Here is a 25,159-nt window from a genome sequence, read left to right as displayed (position 1 = left end):
TGCTTCCAAAGGAAATGGTGAGAGAAAGACATTTTCATACTTGGTTTAAGCAGTGCTGCAGTAACCATTATAATCTGAGATTTCAGATGCTTCCAGGGGGCTAGAATTAGCTTTACAATAGCCATATCATCATGGCTGAAATATGCATTCGATTCTAATTTCAGTATCATTCAGCTTTTCCCATGCTTGTATAAATGCTTTTTGTTAATGCCTTCAGTGTAAACTACACACTCCTGGTGGAAAAAAATAATGCTGTACTATAGCAAAAAGCCAAAAAGTAAGCTGGGCTCAGAATATATTACAAAGGCTGTAATTAATATTGATATATTTCTTGAATTTTAAAATTTTTATCATACCATGAACATCCATTTCTTTTCTCAACATTCCTTAAAGATCTAAATTTCACTTTCTGCATAAATTCACTCTGTCAAGGTCAAGACTCATCTTTAATAAATAAGACCCTTAAACAAAAGATAAGCAATAGATTAAGATAATATTTATAAAGTTAATATGCACCATCTTTCAGTGACTGTTTGTATAGTTTGTTTGTTTGGGTTGGGGTTTTGGTTGTTTGTTTGTTTTCTTTTTTCTTATTTATAGCAAAGTCAGAGAAATAGATATCTCCTTCCCCTCCCCCACCACACACACAATAGATCTTCCTTTACATGCAATCACCCAATCTCAAGTAACAAATTCTTAGTAGCAGTTACCTTTGAGTGTCCAGTTTTTAAGAATCGATAAATTTAAAAGTATACAGTATTTATTTTCTTCTTTCAGGTTGATTATGTGACCGCTCTGGCAAAAGCACTTTGACAACTGTAAGACGAGAGGGCATGCGCAAACAGGGAACTGTGGGGGCTGAAGTCCTTCACAAGGCACTTTGCCTGACTTAAGCACGTTCAGCCAGCAAAGGAGGAAGCCTCGTAAATACTGATTCCAAGGGGAAGAGGTTGTACCCGGTTTACATCATATCTTCCTAACCAATCCAAATCACGAGTAGTTGAAATAAAAAAGAGAAAAAATAAAATGGTTTATCAAATTGATTTAAAAAGCTAGGTTAAAAGAGAAACTATATTGTAGGGCTCAAAATAAATAAACCCAGCAGAGCTACCTTAAATGGTATTAGAATGGTAATGACTGGATAGCCAGCAATAGGAACTAAACTTGGCAAAAGAGATTGGGGTGAGAAGGAATAAGAAAAGGAGGGGGACTAATAGATAAAGATAAATACTTAAAATCTGACTATATGTAAAATAAACATTTTAATAGTATAGAATAAAAAAATATCTTCGTATTAAAAGTGATATTAACCTTGGAGTTCAGGTCAAAGTAATTTTCAGTCACAAATTCGTTTACTTGGGCATTTATTAATCCATTTAACCCTAAGCACAGCTCTATTAATACTTTGTACAATGGAGAAAAATAAACTTTGACTCCTAAACTCTTGTAGAATGACAATAAAAAATTAGCACTTCCCACACTTAATGTAATTTTATTGTATTTGAAAATAAACTGATTTCTACTCTTACTTCCCTAAAATGAGCACTCAGATCTAAAACAAAATTACTCAAACATAAATGCCAAGTATAAAGACCAAGCAAACAATAAATTATACGAGCCACCCCACACACACACACACACACATACACAAAAGGACCAAGAACTTGTATACTAAAATCTTGTTTTTTATTTAACCAGAAAGGAAGTGCTTTCTGAAATTTTGTCTTTAGGCTGCAGGGCATAAGCATATACCCCCCTTTGAATAGTTATGAAAAAATATAAAAACAGATTGTAGAGTTAGCTCACTGAACTATACATGGGTCAAATATATATTTCTAGGTTTCCTTCCTTTCGTTCTCTATTTATATCTCTGGCACGATGCTTGTAAGTCCTGGGTAGTTCATGGTTGCTCCATATATGCTTGCTTAATGACTAAGCGAATGACTGCATGAAATGTAGTTTTTAAGTACTGGCTACTGTGGTTTGGTTCATTGGAGCATCATGCCATGCACTGGAGTGTTGCAGGTTTAATTCCTGATCAGAGCACATACCTAGATTGTGGGCACTTACAAGAGGCAACAGATCGATGTTTTGTTCTCACATCTCTCTCTTCCCACCCCCCATCCATCTCAAAATCAATAAATGTATTTTTTTAATTTTTAAAGATATACAAGCCCTGACTGGTGTGGCCCAGTGGGTTGGGCGTTGTTCCGAAAACCAAAAAGTCAATTCCAGGTCACAGCACATGCCTGGGTTGCAAGCAGATCCCTGGTTAGGGACATGTGAGAAGCAACCAATCAATGCACCTTAATGTTCCTCTCCCTCTCTCTCCCCTTCCCCTCTCTTTAACATAAATAAAAGAAAATCTTTTAAAAATAAAGGAAAATATATACCATTTTTGATTATCTAAAACAGCCAAGGTTTGAGTAGGTATTAAATTATTCTCCATTCAGAGGTGCAATTACTTTTTCATCAGCTGCAAGAATAAATATGAAGGGGGTTGGTATAAAATAGAACATCTTGGCCCTTACAATGTTCAGCAGTGTGAAGATCATTTGATTATCACCATGAAATAACATTCACTAGACACTAATTAAACAGAGAACTTTGTTCCCATCTAAGAATCTACAATCTAATAAAGATAACACTCAACCTGTCCACAGAAACTGTATCATTAAGTTCACAGTAGCCACAAAGAGCTAAGTCCAACATGTTTAGTCAGACTTTATCGTGCTTGACTTTGTAGTGACCTTGACATAACTGAGCATATTTTTCTGGGTATACCTTCTTCCCTTGACTTCCGTCATGTTGTTCTTTCTTTATTTTCTTACATTTGGGGTCTCTCTGTCTCTTGGTCTTCTTTGCTGACTGACTTTAACCAGTGAGTTCTTCAGGACTCTACCTGGGCCCTCCTCTCATCTCACTCCATGTGAGTGACTTTCCCAACTACAAGGAAAGGACCAGGCTATCCTATTGACAGCTACATTCCCAACATCTATCACTCTGCCTAGCACATAATAAATAGGTACACAATAAACATTTGTTGAATTAAAAGTACATTTATATGCAAAGGGCCAAGAATGCCAAAGCAATCTAGGTGGCAAAAAATAAATAAATCTACAAGACTTTACACTACCAGATACCAAGACTTAGCATAAAGCTACAGTAATTAGACTGGGTAGCTATTGGCACAAGGATAATAGACAAATGGAACAAAATAAAAAGTCCAGAACCATCCACATATATGCAATCACCAGATTTATGAAAACAGTAGCGCTGCAGTAGTAGAATAACGGTGTTTTCAGTCGAGGATATTGCAGTCAACTCGATGGCAAAACAGAGACCTTCACCCTTGCCAGACGATATACAGAAATCAATTCAGATGGATTGTAGGTCTAAATATAAAAGGTAAACAATAAAGCCTTTAAAAGAACACAGGAGAGCCCTGCTTCGGTAGCTCAGTTGGTAAGAGTGCCATCCCTGTACACCAAGGTTGTGGGTTCAATCCCTGATCAGGGCACATACAAGAATCAACTAATGAACACATAAATTAGTGGAACAATGAATTAATGTTTTTCTCTCTCTCTCCCTTTTCCTCTCACTGTCTAAAAAATCAATTTTAAAAAAGAACACAGGAGAATGTTTTCATGACATTAGAGCAGGCATCAATTTCTTTAAACAGGTAACAAAGGCAATAACCATAAAGGAAAAGTAAACCAAATTAAAAACAATTGTTTACCAAAAGCCAGAATTGGAGTGAAAATTCACAGAATGAGAGAAATATATGCAATATATGTATTTTCAACAAAAGACTTGTAATCAGAAAAGGACTCTGACGAATAACAGCAGACATCCTTAAAAAAAAAATGGGCAAGAGACTTCAATGAAAGATATCCAAAGAGCCAAAAAGCATATAAAAAGTACTTTACCTAACTAATCATCAAAGAAGTATGAAATAAAACCAGAATGGCTAAAATTGGAAAAGGCAGACAATACCACACATTAGCAAGGATGTGGGAGCAACTCATTCTCAAACTCTGCTGATGGAAGCATAATTTAATATAACTACACAAAACTACATTGCAGGATCTTCTAAAGCCAACATTCATATACCTCATGACCCAGTAATCCCACATCTAGAGCTATACCCAATAAAAATGCAAGCATAGTCACCAAAAGACATGTTCAAAGCTCATTATTCATAATAGCCCAAACCTGAAAATGACCCAATACCCATCTATAATAGAATGCATAAGTAAATTTATGATAGGTTAATATAATGGAATATCATAAGGCAAAGATAATGAATAGACTTGAACTCTATAGAACATGAAGGCATTGCGTGACTACAAAGCAGCATGAAAGAAGCCAAACACAGAAGAATATGTACTATAAGATTCAATTTACATAAAGTTCTTATAAAACAAATTTACCTGACTTAGAAGTCACTACAGTGGTTACCTTTGTAGAAAAATAATGACTGGCAGGGAACATAAGAGAGGACTGTGGTGATGCTGGTGATACAGTGATATACTCTGCTTCTCAAACTGGATGCTCAAACACAGGTGTGTTTACTTTGGAAATTTAGAAAACAACACAATTAATGCACTTTTCTTCATTTCTGTTATACTCCCATTAACTTAGTCTGGATCACCTAAGCTAGAGAAATAAACTGAGGGCTCCTTATGTGCCAGGCCTGTGCTAGAGGCACTACATGCAAAGATGAAGTAAGTCCCTTGATTTCAAAGCCCTCAAAGAGTGGAGAAAGGGGAATAATTTGAGTTAACTATGGCAAATTAGACATCCCCTAGGTCACCTAGAAAGATTTTAGATTATTAAAGTCTAAAGTATTTTACAAGCGGGAAGTCTATATCCTCTGAGTGAGGACTTGTTAAGCAATTCTAAATCAGACTAATTTTGAGAACAGAACAAGAGAAAGGAAAGAGAAAGGGAGCAAAAAGGGAGCAAGGTGAGCCAGGTAGGGGTTTTTAAATTTCTTGCCTCAGTCCATTAGTTTTGAGTTCATTCATTCAACAACTGTATGAAAGTCCTCCTGGACACAAAGTGGTGATTCCAAAACCTCACCTACTTTTTCGTTGACCTTGTCTCTGACTTCTAACAGAAAACTGAGGCTGTGTGGCAACAACGTCCTCAATTTCTCAGCTGCCTACCACCAAGTTCCCCCTTACAAACTTATCTGTGTCCCCCATCCACATTGCCTTTTTTCCTGTCTCAGAGGAAGCTGAGTTTCCATACAGATCCACAATTAATCCCTGCATCTGTAGTCTAAAGTACATTCTGCCTAGTTAACTTGAGACCTAGTTCATTAATTATTTCCAAATTTCTCCTTTCCATTCCAGACAGGCTGTTTGAAAGAAACCTCTAAATCCTAATTCTACCTTCTCACTTGTACTTAACTACCAAACTTACTGCATCTGGCTTCTTCCTCTACCATCCTGCTATAATTCCCCTTGCTACTTATTAAAGTTACAAATGACCAACTGACATTTTTCAGTCCTCAATTTTATTTGCAATTCATCCTTCATAAAACACTTTCAGCAAGCAGATTTATAAGATGGTCCTCCAAGATTCCAGGCTAGAAGGAAAACAGTGACATTAGTCCCATAATTGCAATTCTGTCAATAAGAATGAGCTTGAAAATGGATTTGAAACCCTGAACAGAGAACCCACTCATGCTGTACCAGACTTCTTATCTTACCTACGGAACTGTAATTTAATAAGTGAGTGCCGTTTCTAGCCATTAAGCTTGTGGTAATTTGTAACACAGCAGTAGAAAACAGAACAGGATTCCGTTTTCTTTGAAGACACTGCTTTCCTGGTTCTTCACTTCTAAAGCTTCTTCTCAGTCTCCTGGCCGTTTAATATAGCTTCTCCCAGGGTTCTCCTGATTCTACACTCTCCCTAGGCAATGTTGTGTTCATGAACTGGGAAATTAAGTTCATCACTATCTAGGTTACCAGACCAAATCTTTTTGCTAAACTCCAAACCACTGTACAACTAATAACTTCTCTAGCTGAGGCTCCTACAGCACCTCTTCTCCCACAAATAGGCTTCTGCCTTTATTCCTGGTTTACTTATCTTCATCTCATTTAATAATGCCACCATTCATCTAGTCACTCAGGTTGGGAATCTCAACATGATTTTGTCCCTTCCCTTTTCCCTCACTTGCCAGAGGGACAAGTCCAACTGGCACTAAAACTTATTAATTCTGCCTCCTAAATTTCTGATTGACATCCCCCTCTTTACTCACAGCTGATATAATCCTTCACCTAAATTATGGCAGTAATATCCTAAGATTTCCCATCTGGGACCCTTCCAAATGTGGCCTCCGTACTAAAGCCTAAGTAATCATTGGCACAGTTTCTAGCATGTTATGCCCCTTCCTAAAACGTTTTTGATTTATTGATTGATTTTTTTTCTTTTTAAGATTTTATTCATTTATCTTTAGAGGGGAAGGGAAAGAGAGAGGGAGAGAATATCAATGTATGGTTGCCTCTTGTGTGTCTCTAGCTGGGAACCAGCCTGTAACCCAGGCATGTGCCCTGGCTGGGAATCGAACTGCAATCGCTTAGTTTGCAGGCCTGCGCTCAATCCACTGAGCTACACCAGCCAGGGTTTATTTATTGATTTTAAAGAAAGAGAGGAAGGGAAGGAGGGCAGAAAGAGAGAGAAAAATATCAATTTGTTGTTCCACTTATTTATGCATTCATTGGCTGCTTCTTCTATGGGCCCTGACAGGAGATGGAACCTGCAACCTTGATGTATCAAGACAATGCTCTAACCAGGCCAGGGCTTCCTAAAACTCTTAATTACCTTCTGCTTGCCAAGAAGATAAAACACAAAGTTAATATTCCATCCTTCTCCCCAACTCTACCTACTACAGGTCCGTAAACGGACCATGTTCTTCTACTTTAGTGCTGCTGCTCATATCCTTCTGCCTGAAATGACCTTTCTACTTCCTGATAACCTCGTCTACTCACCAATCGGAACCCAGTCAAAAGTCACCTCTTTGAAGCTTTCTCTGACCATGTGGGCAGAATTGCTCATTCCCTCCTTAATATATCTCTGTAACACTCACATACCTCTACTGCAATATTCTTCATACTTTGGTGTAATTATCTGTTTACATATCTTTCCTAGAATAGCTTCAGGATTAGGACTATATTCATATTTGTAACCCAGGAACTGGGCCTGAAACAGAGATAAAAGTTTGTTGACCAAATCAAAGAACGAAGTACCTTCCACCTCAATTTATAGAGGCTCAGAGCACACTTTTAACATTAGATGAAGAGACATACTATTGCCATACCTATGTTTAATGACAACATGTTTGATGTTTAATTAAGATATTCCATACAAAATATTAATTTTGGTGCAATTAATTTACTCTTTCTTTTGTTGCAGGACATTTGTTTACAAGTTTCCACTGTTTTCCAAACTTAGTGTTTCCTTAAGCCATATTTCTAAAGAAAAATATTACTTGGTTGAAAGGCGTAACATTAAGGCTTAAGATACATATTAACAAATTATTTAAGAAAGATTGGAGCACTATATACTTCCTTGAGAACTGAACTTCCAACATGAAAACAATGTATGAATACTGTATATAATAAAGAATAACATTACTGTTCTGATAATAACAAATGTAGAAAAATATCTCTACTCTCTTGATATGCCAAATAAGATTAAGTCCCTTTCAGCATCCTAAAAATACTTTGGCATTCTTCTTCATCATACCTTCCTATGATAATAAAATAGTGAAGGTAAATTTATCTGTTCTTAGTTTTTTATCAAATGTATTGGGGCTACATTGGTTAATAAAATTCCATAGGCTTCAGGTATACAATTCTATAACACATCATCTGTACATTGTATTGTGTCTTCACCACCCCAAGTCATGTCTCTTTCCATCACCACTCATCTATCCTTTACCCTCTCCTGCCTTCCCCCGCCCCAATTTCCCTACGGCCATGATCATACCATTGTCTGTCTATGAGGTTTTCTGCTTGTTTGTTTTGCTTAATCTAGCAAAGGTAAATTGAAATACTTCTAGTCTATGTTGACTAGCTGGAGATTCCATTTCAAATTATGACATACAAATGTGTACATGTGTGTATTCTATTTGAGAAAGAAGATAAATAGCTTTCATCTATGTTCCCTATGTTTGTAGACTTCAATTGTACATAATTTTACTTTAAAACCTAATGTTCGTGAAGGTGGTCAAAACACACAAACTTCTAGTTATAAAATAAGTAAGTCATGAAGATGTGGCATACAGAACAGTGTCTATAGTTAATACTACTGTATTGTGTATTTGAAAGTTGCTATGAGGGTCCATCTTAACAGGAAAAAAACTATAACTGTGTGATGACAGCTCTTAACTAGACTCACTGCGGTGATCCTTCTGCAATACAGTACTTATGTCAACTATATTTCAATTTTAAAAAAGAAAAGATATTCATGTATATTTCCTACATCTGCGTTCATCTTGGGTCTGAATAATGCTCAGATCATATATTTTTACATTAAAAAGTTCTATGCATCAAAATTTGTGTACTTACAGAGAAACTAAAGTTACACTCTTTAAAAAGGCAATCCACATTATTTTCAGTTTTTATCCAAAGGCAAAATGAGTCCCCTTATCAGAATGTCCCCTCCTTTATAAACTTTTTTTGATACAACATACCGCCCTTTAGTCAATGGTAGCTTATTCATTTTCCTACTGTCATTATGATAACTCAGTAACAAGAAGCCTCTGGAGACTTCAAAAACTACAAAATGATTTCAGAAAATATAGTTAAGCTTTATATGGGTCATTTCTTCTCCTCCTGTAATAACCGCCATTTATATTTTAACTTCATTTAAAAATTATTCTCAAAGACCAGGTGTTCTTTCAGAAGACTTCAGATAAGCAAATCCTACCCAGTTAATGGCTTAACTTGTTCTCCAAATCTCCCAACAGTTTCACCATCTCACTTTAAATGCTGTTTAAAAGTTGCCCTCATCAAATTGGAATCAACAAGCACCTCTCAAGGAGCTGACCTTAGAGATATCACCAGCTTTCACACTTTCAACTTCCATCCCCAAGTTTTAGCTACAGTTCTGAGCATTTTCCCAACAGCTGTCCAGCTGTCTACTGGATATTTCCATGTGCAAGTTTCATCACATCCCTCATCGTTATCTATGGGGCAGAAGTCAAATACTTACCCTAGTATTTAGTATTTAGGGCTCTCCCCTTTAATCCCAATCTATGTTCACAAATGGCATTAATCCAACTTCTCCAGATAAGACGGTCTACTAATGGACCTGAGCCTTGCTGTTACAGATCCCAAATGGAATGCCCTTCTCAACCACACTATATTATCCTAACCTCACCGTCCTGAAGATCCTAGTTCAAACACCAATTCCCGACAATAGCATCTATCTGTACCACACATTTATTGCTTTGCATTTCTATTTACCTTTTCTGGTACAATTATGTTAATTCCCCAATTACAACTCTAAGCTTCTTGGGAGAAGGCATTACAACTTATGCTTTTGTACTTCCAGAGAGTCTGGTAGAATATCTTGCAGGAAACTTAGTAATGAGAACTAACAATTATGGAGCATATACTGTGTGCTAGATACAATGCTAAGCGCTTTGCAAATATTCACTTAATGTATGTAGTAAATTTATGAGGTAAATGCTATTATTGTCTGTAAGTCCAAATGACAAAATGAAAAATTAGAAAGGTGATTTACCTTCACAAGGTAGTGTCAGAACTAGGACCTAATTTCAGGTCTGTCTGACTATAAAGCTGTCTTTTGGTTAGTGACTCATAAAAGGAGGTCCTCCTGTCCTATTTGATCCAGATAGCCCAGGAGACAGCTTGGGCTTCAAAGGTGTGAAAAGAGGGCAAACTGTGGTTCAGCAACTTTTCTTTCTCCCATTGACACAAAGCTTTTATATAATGACCTTTGCCTGAAAACCAGAGATAAGCCAAAGGGTTCCAAATTCTACCAATGGGCAAGACCCAGTCCCACTCCAGAATATTCTAAAACAGCATGATTTTCTTGAAAATGATAAATCAAGAGAAATGCATTTAATCTTCAGGGTTCTAGAAAACAAGGCTGGTTCAGGCCTGAAAAGCGGCGGGAAAATAAACTTTTTTGCCACAATCTCTGCTTTAACAGCCAGTAATTAATAGGTGCTGTGTACGTTGAGTCACAGGGATCATCAGAACAAATGGAAGGGCAATCAATGGTCAGTGTGTCTACCCAGGAAGCCCTTGTATCTCACTATTTGAAACCAAGTAGCATTTGTGTAATATCAATACCTTACATTCACAGAGGATTACACTTTACTAAACTCCTTCACCTTTATTATCTCACTTTTTGTTAACAGTCCTGTGTAGCAGACAGACAACATAGACAGGGCCCTTCATGTTCACTTTCGCAGAGTATACAATACACCAAAAGGCTGGCCAAGGAGTCTAGTGTAGACTAGAATCTAGTACAAGCTCTGCTCGCCAAGCTCATGAACCTTAGAGCTGCAGCTGCTAGAAGAGGCACCTTTTCCTAATTTCCACGAAAGGATGGTATGAACAGGTGACAGCACTGAGGACGACTGCTGGGATCCCTACTTGGATGTCAATTATACCTCAATAAAACTGGAAGGAAAAAAAAAAAAAAAGATGCGGAAACCCAGGTTCAGAGATGTCGCAAAATACAGTTAATAAGTGGTGGAGCCAAGATTAGAATTCAAGTCTTTCAGCTCCCTGTTAGCATGCTGTTTCAACCTCGCTACAAGATTCCCTTTGATTTGGTGTAATGTAGGCTATATCGTGTGGCAGACTGGCATGCTTAATACTTGCTCCAACCAGCTGGACCAAAATCCAGAGTCTTTGGTGTAGTTCTGCCCTGTAGCTCTGTTCTCTCACCAAGGAAGCTGAGAAACAGTTACAGTGTGCCAAGTGTACCAAGAGGGATACTTTTGATAGATCTCCTACCACTTTTGGAAAATCAAGTTAGACCACCCACCCTGATGTTAATGGTTCATGACATCACCACAATGGCAAGAAATCAACATTAGTTAATGTATGGGGGGTGGTGAGTGGAAAGGACATAGGATATGAAATCCAATGATCTGAATTTGATACTAGCATTACTATTTATTAGCTGGCTGGCCCTGAAAGATAACACAATAACATATTTACTGAGCACATACTATTTGACATGCCATGTACTTTGTTTACATGGTGAATGATTTTACACAACCCTGTGAGGCATGTCCCTTCATTATCCCCACTTCACTAATGCAGATATTGAGGGTCTGGGAAGTTCAAGTAACTTATGCTAGGTTACACTGTTGGGACGTGGAGGTGCTAGGATTCAAATCATGGCAATGCAGTATGACTCTAAAACCCATGTTCTCAATTTTTCAGGCTTTGTCTCCTCTACAATAAAATAGAGAAAATAACAGCCATCCTACCTATATAGCAGTATTGGTGTGTATGAGGGCATTTAAATAGATAGCAAGACATTAAAAATCAATGTTTAAAATCCAAAGCTAATACTTACATGCAAATGGCTTTACCTGAAAGGTCCACACTCAAGTATAGATTTCCTTCCCTCCTTTCCACTTAATATTGGGAGTCAAATGAGTTGTGTTAAGCCCATACTTATTCTAGCATCAGTAACCTTGCTCTCCAGACATGTCTGATCCCACCTCTTTGCATATCCTACATTCCTGTGCAGAATACAGTGGCACATACTTTAAACTGCCACAGAATACAAATTTTATTATTAGTTTCAAAATCTATGTAGGAGAAAACTTCTTCAGCATCTGGTGGTGAGGACTAAGATGATGTTTACACGAAGATGACAGACCCCATAGGCATCTAGCTACACAGTGTACCTGCCTTATCAGTTAATCCTCATAATAACCTTAAAAGAAACTATCATTCTTCTCATTTTTCAGATAAGGAAACCTGGGCTTAGAAATGCTAAATAATTTGCCCAAGGTGACATAACTAGTGGGTGAATCAGCCCAGGTCTATTGTGACTCAAAAACTCAAGCTCTGAAGCTTAACTCTCCTCGCTCACCTCCGGCCACATCCAGGCACAACCCAGAAGAATAACATCAATGCCCACATTCTTTACAATCAAGCTTCTGCTTCTTGTTGCTTCTTCCTTTAGTGGCCGTATATGTTCTAAATCAAAGGTAAAAATGTGTGGTCTAATTATCTAACAGAACTAAACTTCAGAAAAATCCAGGACCTGTGGTTGTTGGGCCTTTATCTTTCTTCCCCATTACTGATCACCTAGATGGATCAAGCCCTATTCAGATTGTCCTCCTCTTCTCTTTTGAGCCCAGGCCTGGCTCCTCTTTGTGTTACATCCATTTCCCAAACAGAGGCCTCTCTAGTTAAACATTTTTTCCCCCAAAACAAGCAAAAGTTTATTTAGAAAGTCATAGTGGTAGAAGAAGTGAGTTGTGGAAGACATGAACCAGCTTGGCTGTGTGGACTCAGGAAACAAGTTATAGAGTCAAGAAGGGGCTCTTGGAACTTAGGAGAAAGAAGGCAAGGATGTACATGCTTGGGGGGAGGAACGGGGGACAGGCTCAGGAGTGTTCCCAAGAGAATTGCCTCTACTTAAACTCTTCACCCAAAAGTCTCAGAGCATCTTAGAGAATGAGACCTCAATTACCATCCTGAAAAATTCCTCTTTCAAAAATAAAAAAACCGCAAAACAAAACATAAAAGGAAGAAAGGTTTTTCCTTTTTTTTTTTTTCTTTTTAAAATAAGAAGTCCTGAAGACATCCCTTTGAAACATCCCCCTCTTCTATCACTGGCCTCTCCTAGGGGAGAAGAGGGGGAGGAAAAAAGTCTCTTCTCTCAAGGAGAGGCACTGTTTGGCTTCTCCTTTCTAAAGTGGCTCTTCATTACAATTTGTAGTGTAGGTTCTCCCAGAGAGAACAAAAAAAGAAAACAGAGCCCAAAACTTCATGTGCAGAAGTCATTCATTTGACACAGGTCTTCCTTCATGGAGGTAAGGGGGAACGATTGTTGAAAATATAAAAATAAGAAAAGATCAGGTAACTACAAGTACTGTAAAGGACAAAAGAGTGATGTGATTGAGAGAATCTGCCAAGGTATTTAGGTTAGATGGTTATTAAAGGCCTCAATGATGAAATGACACCTAAATTAAGCTCACGCCTGAATTAAAAGAACCCATTCGTGTGAAGGATGTGAAGGAAACAGCTAATGTGAAGATCCTAATGTAGGAATAAGCCTTTAGATCAGAGAGGCTGGCAAACTTTTTCTGTAAAAAGGCCACATAGTAAATATTTTAGTCTTTGCAAGTCACATAAGGTCTTCTTTGGTTTTGTTCTTGTTGCAGTTGTTTTAAAGTCCTTTAAAAATTTAAAAACCATTCTTAGCTCCCTGGCAGGATAAAAGTAGGCTTCTGGCAAAAATTTGCCCCTGCTGTAGTTTTCTGACCCCCACTTTGGAAGACCATCTAATCAACTATAGCTAGAGAGCAAGTAAACAAGGAGGAAAGTGGTACAAAATGAGGTCTGAAAGGAACAACATCATGTAGAGCCTTTTGAGCTAAATTAAAATTTTGGGTTTTGTTCTAAGTGTGATTAGGAATCCCCTGGAGAGTTTTGAGCAGGGCAGTGACATGAGATGATTTATGGCTTAAAAAGACCACCAGGGTTCTGTGTGAAGAGCAGACCATGGTGGGTGCAAGAGTGGAAACAGACAGACTGTTGGCTAGGAGGAGCTGAGCTATTGTATCATCCAGGCAGGACAGGATGAGGGTGCTGGTGGTAGATACCTAAAGAATTAAACAGAAAGTAAAGTGAACACCCTCAGTGAAAGCTATGCTTATCACTGGTACACAAAACCATGGAAGGATTCTTGAAATTTTACTTAAAAATCAAAAGAATAGTAAAATATTAAGTTTAATTCATAGGAAAATCTTAGTACTCACATTTTTAGCAATATTTTGACATATTTAATATATTGACTTTTTGACTTTCCAAAAGATTATCTTTTCCTCTCTCTTCCTAGTGAAATGATTCAGTTTTTCCTCTGGTTCTTTTTTCTTTCTTTCTTTCTTTCTTTCTTTCTTTCTTTCTTTCTTTCTTTCTTTCTTTCTTTTCTTAATACTCTGAGAATGGCAAGTTTTACCACTTATTTTTTATTTTATTTATTTATTTTTAGAGAGAGGGGAAGGGAGAAAGAGAGGCAGAGAACCATTGATGTGCAAGAGATACATTGATTGGTAGCCTTTCGGGTGCCCCCCCCCCCAATTGGGGACCTGGCCCAAAACCCAGGCATGTGCCCTGAATGGAAATTGAACCTACAACCTTTTGGTCTGCAGGCTGGCACTCAGTCCACTGAGCCACACCAGCCAGGAGGAAAATAATGAGTATCAAGAACCAGGGTTCCTGATACTCATTATTTTCCCCATCACCTACATGTATTATAAAGTATACTTAAAATGTTCCTCTCATTTCAGAATGCACTGCAGTCAACCAAAAGATAACTGCTCTTTTAAAATCTGACAAACTTCCAACTTTCCTTGGCAACACCCCCCTTTTTAAGTTTTTCCCATGAGGAACTTGTAAATGTAGGTGGTTCACACACCATCCAAACTCATTTTCGTTTTCTTTCTCTATAAAAATACTGCTGAGAGTTTTTGAGAATCATCAAGCTGTACATTTAATTTGGGCACAATTTTGTATAGTCATTAAAGGTTTTTTTAATTTGGGGGGAAAAAAACCAAACAAACATACACACATACATGGAGGTTCCATGATGGCAACCTTTAGAGAGCAGGCAGATTAGATAGTGTCAAAAGCTGAGTTTCTTAGACAAGGTTTTGCAGGCAAATGATTTATTGGGGCAGGACAAAATTGGTAAGTATACCTGCAATGAAATGAGGAAGGCAGAATGAATCAGAGGGAGACACTGGTCTCCAGAGTGGCAGCAATTGAATACTCGGCTGATCCTGTGATGAGCTGTGGAGCTGGGGTGCTCTCTCAGACTTGTCCTCAAATGCAGCAACAAACCTGAGTCTCCTTTTCCCCACCCTTGTGCACTGGTGGTGGGCATGCAGACTGGTGCAGCCACTGTGAAAAACAGCATGAGATTTCCTCAAAAAGTTAAAAATGGAACTACTTTTTGACCCAACAATTCCACTGCTGGGCATATATCCTAAGAATTCCAAAGAACTTATGGCCCCCCATGTTCACAGCTGTACTATTTACAATAGCCAAAAGTTGGAAACAGCCTAAGTGCCCATCAGTAGATGAGAGGATTAAAGAACTGTGGCAAATTTATACAATGGAATACTATGCAGCAGAGAAGAATGAATTCCTACTATTTGCGACAACATGGATGGAACTGGAGACTATTACGCTAAGTGAAATAAGCCAGGCAGTGAAAGACAAATACCATATGATCTCACTTATAAGAGGAATCTAATGAACAAAATAAACTAATAAGCAAAATAGAGACAGAGGCATAGAATTATACAGTAGACTGAGCGGTAATAGGGGAGGAGTGAGGTGGAGACTATTTGAAAGTGGGGAAGAAATTAGTCAAAGAACATATATGAAGGACCTATAGAAATGGACAACAATGTGGGGATTGACTATGGAAATGGGTAGCAGGCTGGACAGAGGGAGGTCGAAGGGGGTAAAAACTAGGACAACTATAACAGCAAAAACAATTTTAAAAAAGAAAAGAAACTTGCATCTTTGCATCTTAAATCAGCCAGTCACTGCCTATGCACTCTTGGGGTCATAACCTTAGGATGCAAAATCCCTACATCTCTTATGAACATTAATTTCTAGTGAGAGAGACTTTAAACAGTCAATTCTATGCTAAAAAAAATTCATGGCAGTTTTGGTAAAAATGCTATGAAAAAGTATCAGATGTTATAAAACCGCATGATGTGAAGACCTGGATTGGGGGTCATGGCATGGTTTTCGAAAGTCAGTAAACTGAGCCTTAAAGAACAAAACAATAAAGTTCAGAGAAAGTGTATTCCATGCAAAGAGAATACCATGCTTCTTCCTACTTTCCAGCTCTGAAGAGAAGAAGCAGGGTGTATTCAAGGAACTAAAGAAAAAAGCTAATAGTTGGCATGCTAGGGCTCAGGGTAGAACTGGAAAACTAAAGACAGGTTGGCGGTGGGGGGGGGCAGCACAGGGAGGGGCTTGGAAAAGAAAGCAGAGGCAATACAAAGCCAAGTGAAGTAAGGTTTATTTTACTTTTTGTTTTTTTACTTTTCATTATGAAATCAGTTCACAATTACAAAAATGTTATAAAAAAGAATTTCCCCACACTTTCATATACATTCTCCAAATATTAACATCTTACTGGGCACAATATAATTATCAAAATTGAAAAAGTTAACAATGATTTAATATTATTATATAAGTCACAGACCTTATTTTGCCTATTGGCCCACCAATATCCCTTCTAAGAATCCAATCCAGGATCACATAGTGCACCTAGTCGTCACGTCTCCTTAGTCTCCTTTAATATGGGACTTGACACTTTTGAAGAGCATGGTTGGTGTTTTGGTTGAATGTCCCTCAATTTTAGTATATTTGACATTTCCTCATGCATAAATTCAGCTCATACATACTTGGTAGTCATAGCACAGAAGTGATTTTGTGTCCTTTTTCAGTACATCGTTTTAGAAGAAATATGATGTGGATTTGTCCTATGTGGTGATGTTAACTTTGATCACTTGGTTAAGGCAGTGTCTGCCAGAGCACTCCACTGTAAAGCTACTAGTTTTCCCTTTTTATTTAAATACCTGTGGGAAGATACTTTCTATGTGAATATCCTGTTTCTCAACATACTTTCACACACCAACTTAACGATTCTTGTCTGCATCAATTATCACTGGTGTTTGCAAGTGGTATTTTCCTGGTATAACCAAACCTTTTACATTAATTAAAATGCTACTATTACTAAACAGTTTTTCCTTCTCCCTGATTTATTCGCTTATTTGCATTAGTATGGACTCATAAATTCATATTTTATTCTATGGGCTATAATTCACTACTATTATTATTTATGTTACTTCCTAATTTGGCCATTGGGGTGTCTACAAGTTCTGGGTTCTTTTGACATGTCCCTACCATTTTTTGAGCACATCCCTACTTTCTGGGAATGAAATGTTCCAGCCTTATGTACTTTTCCTGCCGCAGTCCAGAAGTAGCAATTTCTCCAAAGAGTCCTGGTTCCCTTTATTGGAGATCGCAGTTGGTGTACTCATTGGTTCTGGGGTGTGGCCGCCTTAGTCCCTCTCAGCAGATAGAACTACAGAACTACAGCAGATAGAACTGTAGGCACACATGTGTGTGTGTTTATGCACCTATAAAATCATGAGTTTGTATTGATATCTCCAATTCCAATCAAACATCACAGGGCTCATTCTAGCCTTAGAGGTGTCCCTCTTTTTAACATTTATTAAATATTTACTGAACACCTGCCATGAGCTAAGCACTGTGCTATACAATGGGGGTATAATAATGAACAAAACAGATACAGTCAGATCCTTGCCTTCATGAAGCTTAAATTATGAAAGTCATAATTTACAGATTATTTCCCTTTTTTCCAAATTGCTAAATTTATGCTTTCTACTGGCTCCTTCTCACCAGGATTTAAACAGGCCTGAGAAGGATTTTAAGCCAGTAAAAAGATCAGTTCTACATTTCTTAAAAGGTCATTCTACTAATAAATCAAAGGAAAGAGTAGACTGGAGCGGTCAATTGTCAAATCAACTAAAGGGGGTAAAAGTGAATGGAGGAGACCAATTATGATACTGATAAGTAGTCCAAGGTAAGAGATGACAGTTAAGGGGACTGAAGACAGGGACACTGAAACAAACAAATGGATTGGAGAGCTATTTAGGAGATAAATGGACCATATCTGCCGACTGAATGAAGGGTAGGGGTATGAAGTGAGGGAGAAGGATGGCTCAAGGACGACTCCTAGGTTTTGGGGAGTATGTGCATATATATTGGCTCAGATTTCCATATACTCTAAATATATGACTGCATATCTCTTTCATTAAACTATAAACAACATGATGGAAAGAACAGTGTAACAATGTATTATTCACTTTTTAACCCCAATATCTCCCCCAGTGTGAGGCACACAGTTGGAACTCAAGAAATGATGCTGAATAAATCACTGAATAGGTGATCTTCCTCAGACTTACCAAGTTGAGATTTCAGCTGAAGGGTGTCAAGTTAAATATAATGCCCCCAAAAAGGCCTAAAATTCCCTAAGTAGAAGGAAACTATGCTGAATATCTATACTTCTAAAAGACTGTGTCCTAGTTTACTAGTTTGTATGTACACTTTCTCTCCTATCATGAATTCATCTTACCCAAGATGTAAAACCCAGAAGGTATAAAATAGAGGTAAACATTGGGCTACAGTAATAAAATCTCACTTTGCACCTATAAGATCACCAAAAATGAATGCCTATTAATTGCCTATCCCTGGGTAGGAGTAAGAGAAGCCCTGTTTCCTCACCTCTCAAATCAGGCTATGGGGATTAGGTGAGATATTTCTGGCCTCAAGCAGGCATTCCATAAAGATTGACGCTCTGTCTTTCTCTTTACACATCCAAATACTCCTCCTTCAAGACTTTCAAACCACTCCTCCACCAGGAAGCCTGCCCTGACTACTCTAATATGCAGTAACTTCTTTTCTGAGCTCCCGGGCTACCTATCTGTAAAGTTCTTCAAAAATTAATCATGGGTAATCCTGTGATATTAATACTTATTTAACTATTCACATACTATAATAATATACTGTTTTCCAGTAGTCAGATACACCTGGATTCAAATATCAAGTATGGCACTTATTTGCTATGACTTCATCTTTCCAATTTACAATATTCTCACCTGTGAAATGGGAGGTATCACCACCCATCTTATAGGGCTATTGTTAGGATTTAAGATTATGTAAAGGGGGCAGCACATGCCACATATTAGGTGTTTAATAAGTACATGCCAACAAGTATCCATTGAGGGCAGTTGTTACATCTCTTTCAAATTTTAATCCTCTACCAGGTACAGCACTTCACAGCATGTCTCATACATGGCTGCTGCTTGATATTTTATTTATTTCACCTTTTCCAAAAAGAAATTAAGGCAGCTAGGTGCTCAACACACATTTGTTGAATAATTACAGGTCTCACTTTCCAGTCAGATATTCTTCCTTTCTGCTTTTTCATAATAGGTAAAAAATCATAATATTGTGACTTTGAAAAGCCATTAATCATCCTTCACTTGTACCACAAATTTTCTTTTTTATTTTAATTAAAAAACTTTAAACTATAAAATACATCCCCATGGTGAGACGTGAAGACAGCATAAGAAAGTAAAATAAAAAGTAGCCTCCTCTCCCCATATCCAGAGGTAATATTTTTTAAAAGTTTTATATCCTAGCAACCCACTCACTTGTACTTGCTAAATTTTTTAAAAAAGTAAATGTGGTAATACTATAAATACAATCTACTCTGTGCATTTTTCACTAAACGTGTAGGCAGTATTTATTGGTGCTGGTATTTTGCAACTATTCGAAATTCTTTAAGTTATTCCTTAAAGATTTAGACTGATTTAGCATCACATAAATAAGTTCCATGAGGGTATTTTTGTCTCTTTTGCCCTACCCTATCCCTAGCATCTAAAAAAATTCCTGGAACAGCCTTGTTGGCCAGGTAGCCAGTTGATTGGAGCATCATCCCAATATACCAGGGCTGAGGATGTGATACCCAGTGAGGGCATGTACAAGAATCAACCCATGGAGCCCTGGCTGGGTAGCTCAGTTGGTTAGAGTATGGTCCAATAAGCCAAAGTTGCAGGTTTGATCCCCAGTGAGGGCACATACATGAATCAATCAATGAATACAAATATAAGTTAAACAACAAATCAATGTTTCTTCCTCTCCCTTTCTCTGAACTCAATAAATAAAACATTTTTAAAAGAATCAACCAATGAATGCATAAATAATGCATTCTCTCTAAATCTCTCTCTCTAAAAACAAAACAAAACAAACAAACAAAAAAAAACACCAAGCCCTGGCTGGTGTGGCTCAGTGGATTGAGTGCTAGCCTACAAACTGAAGGGTAGCCAGTTTGATTTCCAGTCAGGGCACATGCCTGGGTTTCAGGCCAGGACCCCAGTGGGGAGTGCACAAGAGGCAACCACATATTGATGTTTTTCTCCCTCTCTTTCTCCCTCCTTTTCCCTCTCTCTAAAAATAAATAAATAAAATCTTTTTAAAAATCGATAACAAAAATTTAAAAGTACCTAGAACATAAATATATGGTCAATAGGTATTTACTAATGAATGTTCTTCCTTATGAGGAACTGCCAGTATTCAAGGTATACTGCCCTCCCTTAGTCAAGTGGCAAGGAAGATTGATTCGATGCTCCCTCTTTCAATTTTGAACTTAAACAGAATAAAAACATTGGAATGTATTCATTCCTGTGCTGAACCCAGTACAAGAGCATGGAAAGTTTCTGCTACCAAGATTCTCTAGGGTAACTGGTACTTAACTATTTCCAGCCTGGTGCTCCTGCCCCACTTTCAAGTCTGTGAGCGCACCCATATCCTTCCAATGAATTTCCTTTTGCCCAAGTTAGCTTAGAGTTTCTCAACCTCAGCTCAATAGACATTTGGCCTACATAATTCTTTGTTGTGAGGGGCTATTCTATGCATTATGGTATATTTAGCAGCATCCCTGGTCTCTACACCAGATCCCTGCAGCATCCCCTAGTGTAACAATCAAAAACACCTCCAGACAATAATGAATGTCCCCTAGGTGGGGCTGAATTAGCTAGAGTTGATTTCTGGGGGAGGAGCAGGGAGTCCTAACTGATGGCTCAGCCATATAATATTATATTACATGAATAACATATTGAGTCAGTCTACTAATAATGGATTTTAAGGTTTTACCTGGTATTATTTTAAATAGCTTTATGGATATATAATTTAAACACCATAAAATTCACCATTTAAAGGGTGTAATTCAGTGGCTTTTAGTACATTCACAGAGCTGTTCAATCATCACTGTATCAATTTTAGAATACTTTCATCCTCAATTGAGGGGTATTTGGGTTGTTTCTACTTTTTTGGCTATTGGGAATAATGCTGCTATGAACATTTGCAATACAAATCTGTGTGTAGACATACGTTTTTTTTATTTTTCATGGGTAGATACCAAGGAGTGAAATTAGGTCAGGAGCTAATCACTTCTAAGATGAAAAACAACATTTTCTTTTTTCTGTTTCAAAGGATTTGTAACAGAGCCAGGAAACATAATTTTCATGTGAATGCTAATATTGAATCCTTTTTAAAATTTTTTAATTGTTGTTCATATACAGTTTTGTCTTTTACTCCCATCCCAGCCCACCCCGAATCCTTTTTTAAAAATAATAAGATTAATCTTCACACAGCTTGGCTATCAAAAGAACTATGTCATACTACTTTCCAATTTGGGGTTCATACAGAAATTCCAAGATGAGGTGAGAATTCCTTCACATTTAATGTAAATCATTAAACTGAGTTTGCACTGGCCTATTTAATCAACATGCCAGGATCAAAACCTATTTTTTTTTTAGAGGAATGCATATATTCATCTCCTGTGGCTGAAAATCGCTTAAGAGATATACAGCAAGGGAAGGTTTACACAGTAGAAGCAATAAATAGGAGTTGAAAATACCAAACACCTTGATTAAATTAAAGATTTATTCCCTCTCCGAGTGGGGGGCCTGTTTCTCATTCTATAAAAAAAAGGTGAAACATTAATTGTAATTCACCATGTAAATTCCCAAACCCTTTCATAAAAGCATCTTTCAGAGACTGAAGGCCAAATAAACTTCTGGTCACAAGTTATTTTTCCTCCCTGGCAATGTACACTCTAGTTCAAATATATTCAGGAAGCAAACTTTAAACAGAGAGTTAAGAGCTGACAGTAAAATTCTACATAAAAGAGAGCTTAAAATACACGTTTTAACTTAAAGAAAAGTCAAATATCTTCCAGCAGAAATTAGGCATAATCAAGGAAAAACTACCAGACGTCCTACTAATCACAACGCTAGAGGACTCCACAGGTTGCCCAAAAAGACGCATTTGTTTTAGCCAATAGCTCTTTCCTCCCGCCAAAGCTGTCCCTAGGGCGTCAGATAATAACCCAACCAGTGATTTATCATTTTTCCCTTTTGATCACCCCCATCCTCACACACACACACACACACACACACACACACACACACACACACATCCACCTGCTTGGAGGTGTCAAGGCGACTAGAAATGGTTAACAGTGACCAGCAGCAAAGAGAAACAAACACCCCTGACAACCCACAGCTGAGTAAGCAAGAGCTGTTTATTAATGACCATGTCCCATTTGGAGACTGTCGGCGAGCCCTTGAAAGCCCAGACACGTTTTAGAAGGTTCCTAGAGAGGCAGAGATCATCTTTTCTCCCCGCATCCCACCCCCAATCACATAATGACTCGGGTGGGAACCGGCTGGTTAAGGTAGACCCTGCCTACCCGCCCCACGGACTAGAGCATCCGACCCTTTGCGAAGCTGTGTGACTCCCCAAAATAGACTCCGACGCGACAGGGGTCTAGGGCTTCAGAAGGCACTTGAGCCACCCCAAACCCGCCACGGTGACCGACGCCACGGCCGGGGCTAGGGACCCCCACGAGAAATGGCCCTTCAGCCCCTTCCCCCTCACCTGGCTCGGTCCCACCTGAGGGCAACAGCTGAGTAGAAAAGAAACAAGCAGAAAGGACTGACCTTGTTGCTACTGACAGTGGAGCGGCACATCCTGCTGCTTCCTGGAAAGCGGCCCAAAGCACATTTTTCCCCCTGGAGGAAGGAAACAGGAGGGCGCCGGCCGGGCGGGGGACGGGCGCGGCGGCGGTGGTCCGGACTGCCTGTGCAGCCTCTAGTGGGGACGGTCCGAGGACTACATCTCCCAGGCTGCTCTGGGCCGCCTTGCGTCGCGACCCCGGCGCGCACGGAGGCGGTGACTCTTACCTCACAGAGGTAGCTCCTCTGCCGGCAGCAACTCGGCGCCCGCAGTCCATGGACCGGAACCCCGGGCCGACGGGCAGGAACCCCGGCCGCGATCGTCGCCTCCCCGCCCCAGGCTCCTCCTCCTCGCTCCCCGCCACCACCTCTAGGCGTCCGGACGCCGCGCACGGCCGCCTCGGGGCTCGCGGAGCTGCCCCGGGAGGCTGGGTGGCAGGTTCGCGGCTGTCGCGGGACTGAGGCCTACTCCGCCACCTCTCAGTGCTATTGTCCCTGGGCCGGGCGGTGACCGGATTCACTGGCTTGGCGGGTGCGCCGGCTCCGCGGAAGATGCCCGACCAAGCCCTACAGCAGATGCTGGACAGGTATGGGCAGCTGGGGGGAGCGCGCGAGTCGCGGATAGCCGCTCGGGCCCTGCCCGCGTCCAGCCTGGAGGCTCCTCGTCAGCGGGGCGTGCGGGGAGGAGTTCGGCTGTCTGGGGGCCGCGTGAGGGGCAGAAAGTTTGCGGTTCGTACTCGGAGGGAGGCGGGGTGGGGTGGGGGGGACAGAGCCTGGCTGCGCCGACTTAAAGCAAAACTTAGGGAGAGGTGTCCAGTACTGTTGGAATGCCGTTTTGAAATGGTAGGGACTCGTTTTAACCCACAGACTTAGTTTCTTTTTTTATTTCTTACTTTCCTTCCCCCAAACTATGTTGTAACACGTCTGTTAGTGATGTCACTGGCCAGAAGAACCAAACCATCTTTCAGGGAAATGATCTTTCTACAATTTTAAGATTCTTTCCGAAAAACGAGGATAAGCTATCTTTTGGAAAGACTGAGAGGATGACTTCAGCCCTCCCCACGCCTACACTGTAAGGTCGATAGTATCCGCAAGGGAGCTTTAATGATCAGACCAAAGGAGAGGTTATAGAAAACCACATGAATCCAACACTGAACACTTAGCGTTATATTAAGATTCATTGAGTTCACGAGAAAGTTTCATCAGTGTTGGGGCCAGTTGCCCATTCCTGGGGGTGCTGTGAAAGCAGATGAACCGCCCTCTGCTGTTTAAATTCTAGGCCTTGGGTTCCACCTTGAATTTTTGAAGCTTAATCCACATTTCCCCCCAGCCAGTTTATAATTTCGTGGCATAGCCAATGCTACGGGCTAATCCATAATGTTTATTTTTGCTTACTACTCTCAGTGCACCACTTGCCACCTAGTTCAGCAAGTGGTACAGCTCTTTGTGCTGAGCAAAGATCCATCCAACTGTAAGGCGTTAAATGAAAGTCCTCCCTTAAGTGAATTTATATCCAGTCAAATGCTGTTTGGATCTGCCACATCCAGAGTACAAATCTCCTCCCCAAATGAGACATTTCCTTTGGAACTTAGATTTTTGAGACATCTAAGTTAGTAGAAAGCATGGTATTTTTTTCACTTGGGATGACCTAGTGATTCATCCAGCTGACCTTGACCATTCAGGTCAAATTGTATTAACACTCCTTTTTTTTTTTTCTTTTAATGGAAGTTCCTGGAGGGCAGAAACTTAGTCATCATTATTTATTTTGAACCATAGAACAGAGCTTGTACTCTGCAGGTTATCAATAAATATTCATTTTATGAACAAGTACATGACTTTTTTCTTTCTTTTCTTATTTTGGTCTTTTCCCCCAGTTGTCTTGGGGGGTCTGGTAATTTACCAGGGTTTTCTTTTGTTTATTTGTTTGTTTGTTTTTGTTTTTTAATTACAATTTAGCTTACTGGCAAACTGCATAGGACTACTGAAGAAATATGCCCAGAGAAGCTACCTCCTGCCATTGCCAGTTCCAATAAGATGAGACTCCATTCTCAGGCAGGGTATTTTATAATTTGGTAATTAAATACCTGAGTGCCTGCAGCTTTCACTTTTAGCTAAGTGACTTTTAGAAAAGTTTGTGTGTCCAGAAGCTGACCTGGCTTTCATATGTTCTTTGGAGAGTTCCATAAAAGTAAAAAGCCAAGGAGTGCTAGTGAGGCATTTAAAACTTCTCAACAGAAACTTGAAAATTCTGGTTGCACTTACTGAAGCAGGTGACTGTAAGTA

At 39.2% G+C, this 25,159-nt stretch overlaps 2 protein-coding genes across 5 annotated transcripts in view; one reads left to right on the top strand and one right to left on the bottom strand.

Annotated features, from left to right (window-relative positions):
* CPEB3 (cytoplasmic polyadenylation element binding protein 3) overlaps nucleotides 1–23,180 on the bottom strand; it is a 178,387-nt gene extending 155,207 nt beyond the window's left edge. The window contains exon 1 of one of the 3 annotated variants that reach the window (XM_037156593.2): nucleotides 23,105–23,180. The gene's annotated coding sequence lies outside the window, so the exon portion shown is untranslated. Of the gene's footprint in view, nucleotides 1–710; nucleotides 828–22,861; nucleotides 23,044–23,104 lie in introns of those variants that run through there. The other 2 variants (XM_037156590.2, XM_037156591.2) reach the window with 2 other exon arrangements.
* MARCHF5 (membrane associated ring-CH-type finger 5) overlaps nucleotides 23,124–25,159 on the top strand; it is a 54,172-nt gene continuing 52,136 nt past the window's right edge. The window contains exon 1 of one of the 2 annotated variants that reach the window (XM_037156599.2): nucleotides 23,124–23,463. In XM_037156599.2, coding sequence (XP_037012494.1) covers nucleotides 23,429–23,463 — 35 coding nt within the window. In that variant the 5' untranslated portion in view covers nucleotides 23,124–23,428. The remainder of the gene's footprint in view (nucleotides 23,464–25,159) is intronic. The other variant, XM_037156600.2, reaches the window with a different exon arrangement.

This window comes from Artibeus jamaicensis, unplaced genomic scaffold (assembly GCF_021234435.1).
Source record: "Artibeus jamaicensis isolate MK-2021 breed Jamaican fruit bat unplaced genomic scaffold, CSHL_Jam_final contig_332, whole genome shotgun sequence".
Taxonomy (NCBI): Eukaryota; Metazoa; Chordata; class Mammalia; order Chiroptera; family Phyllostomidae; genus Artibeus; species Artibeus jamaicensis.
The sequence above is the reverse complement of the archived record's forward strand: the minus strand, read 5'-3'. Positions and strand labels throughout refer to the sequence as shown.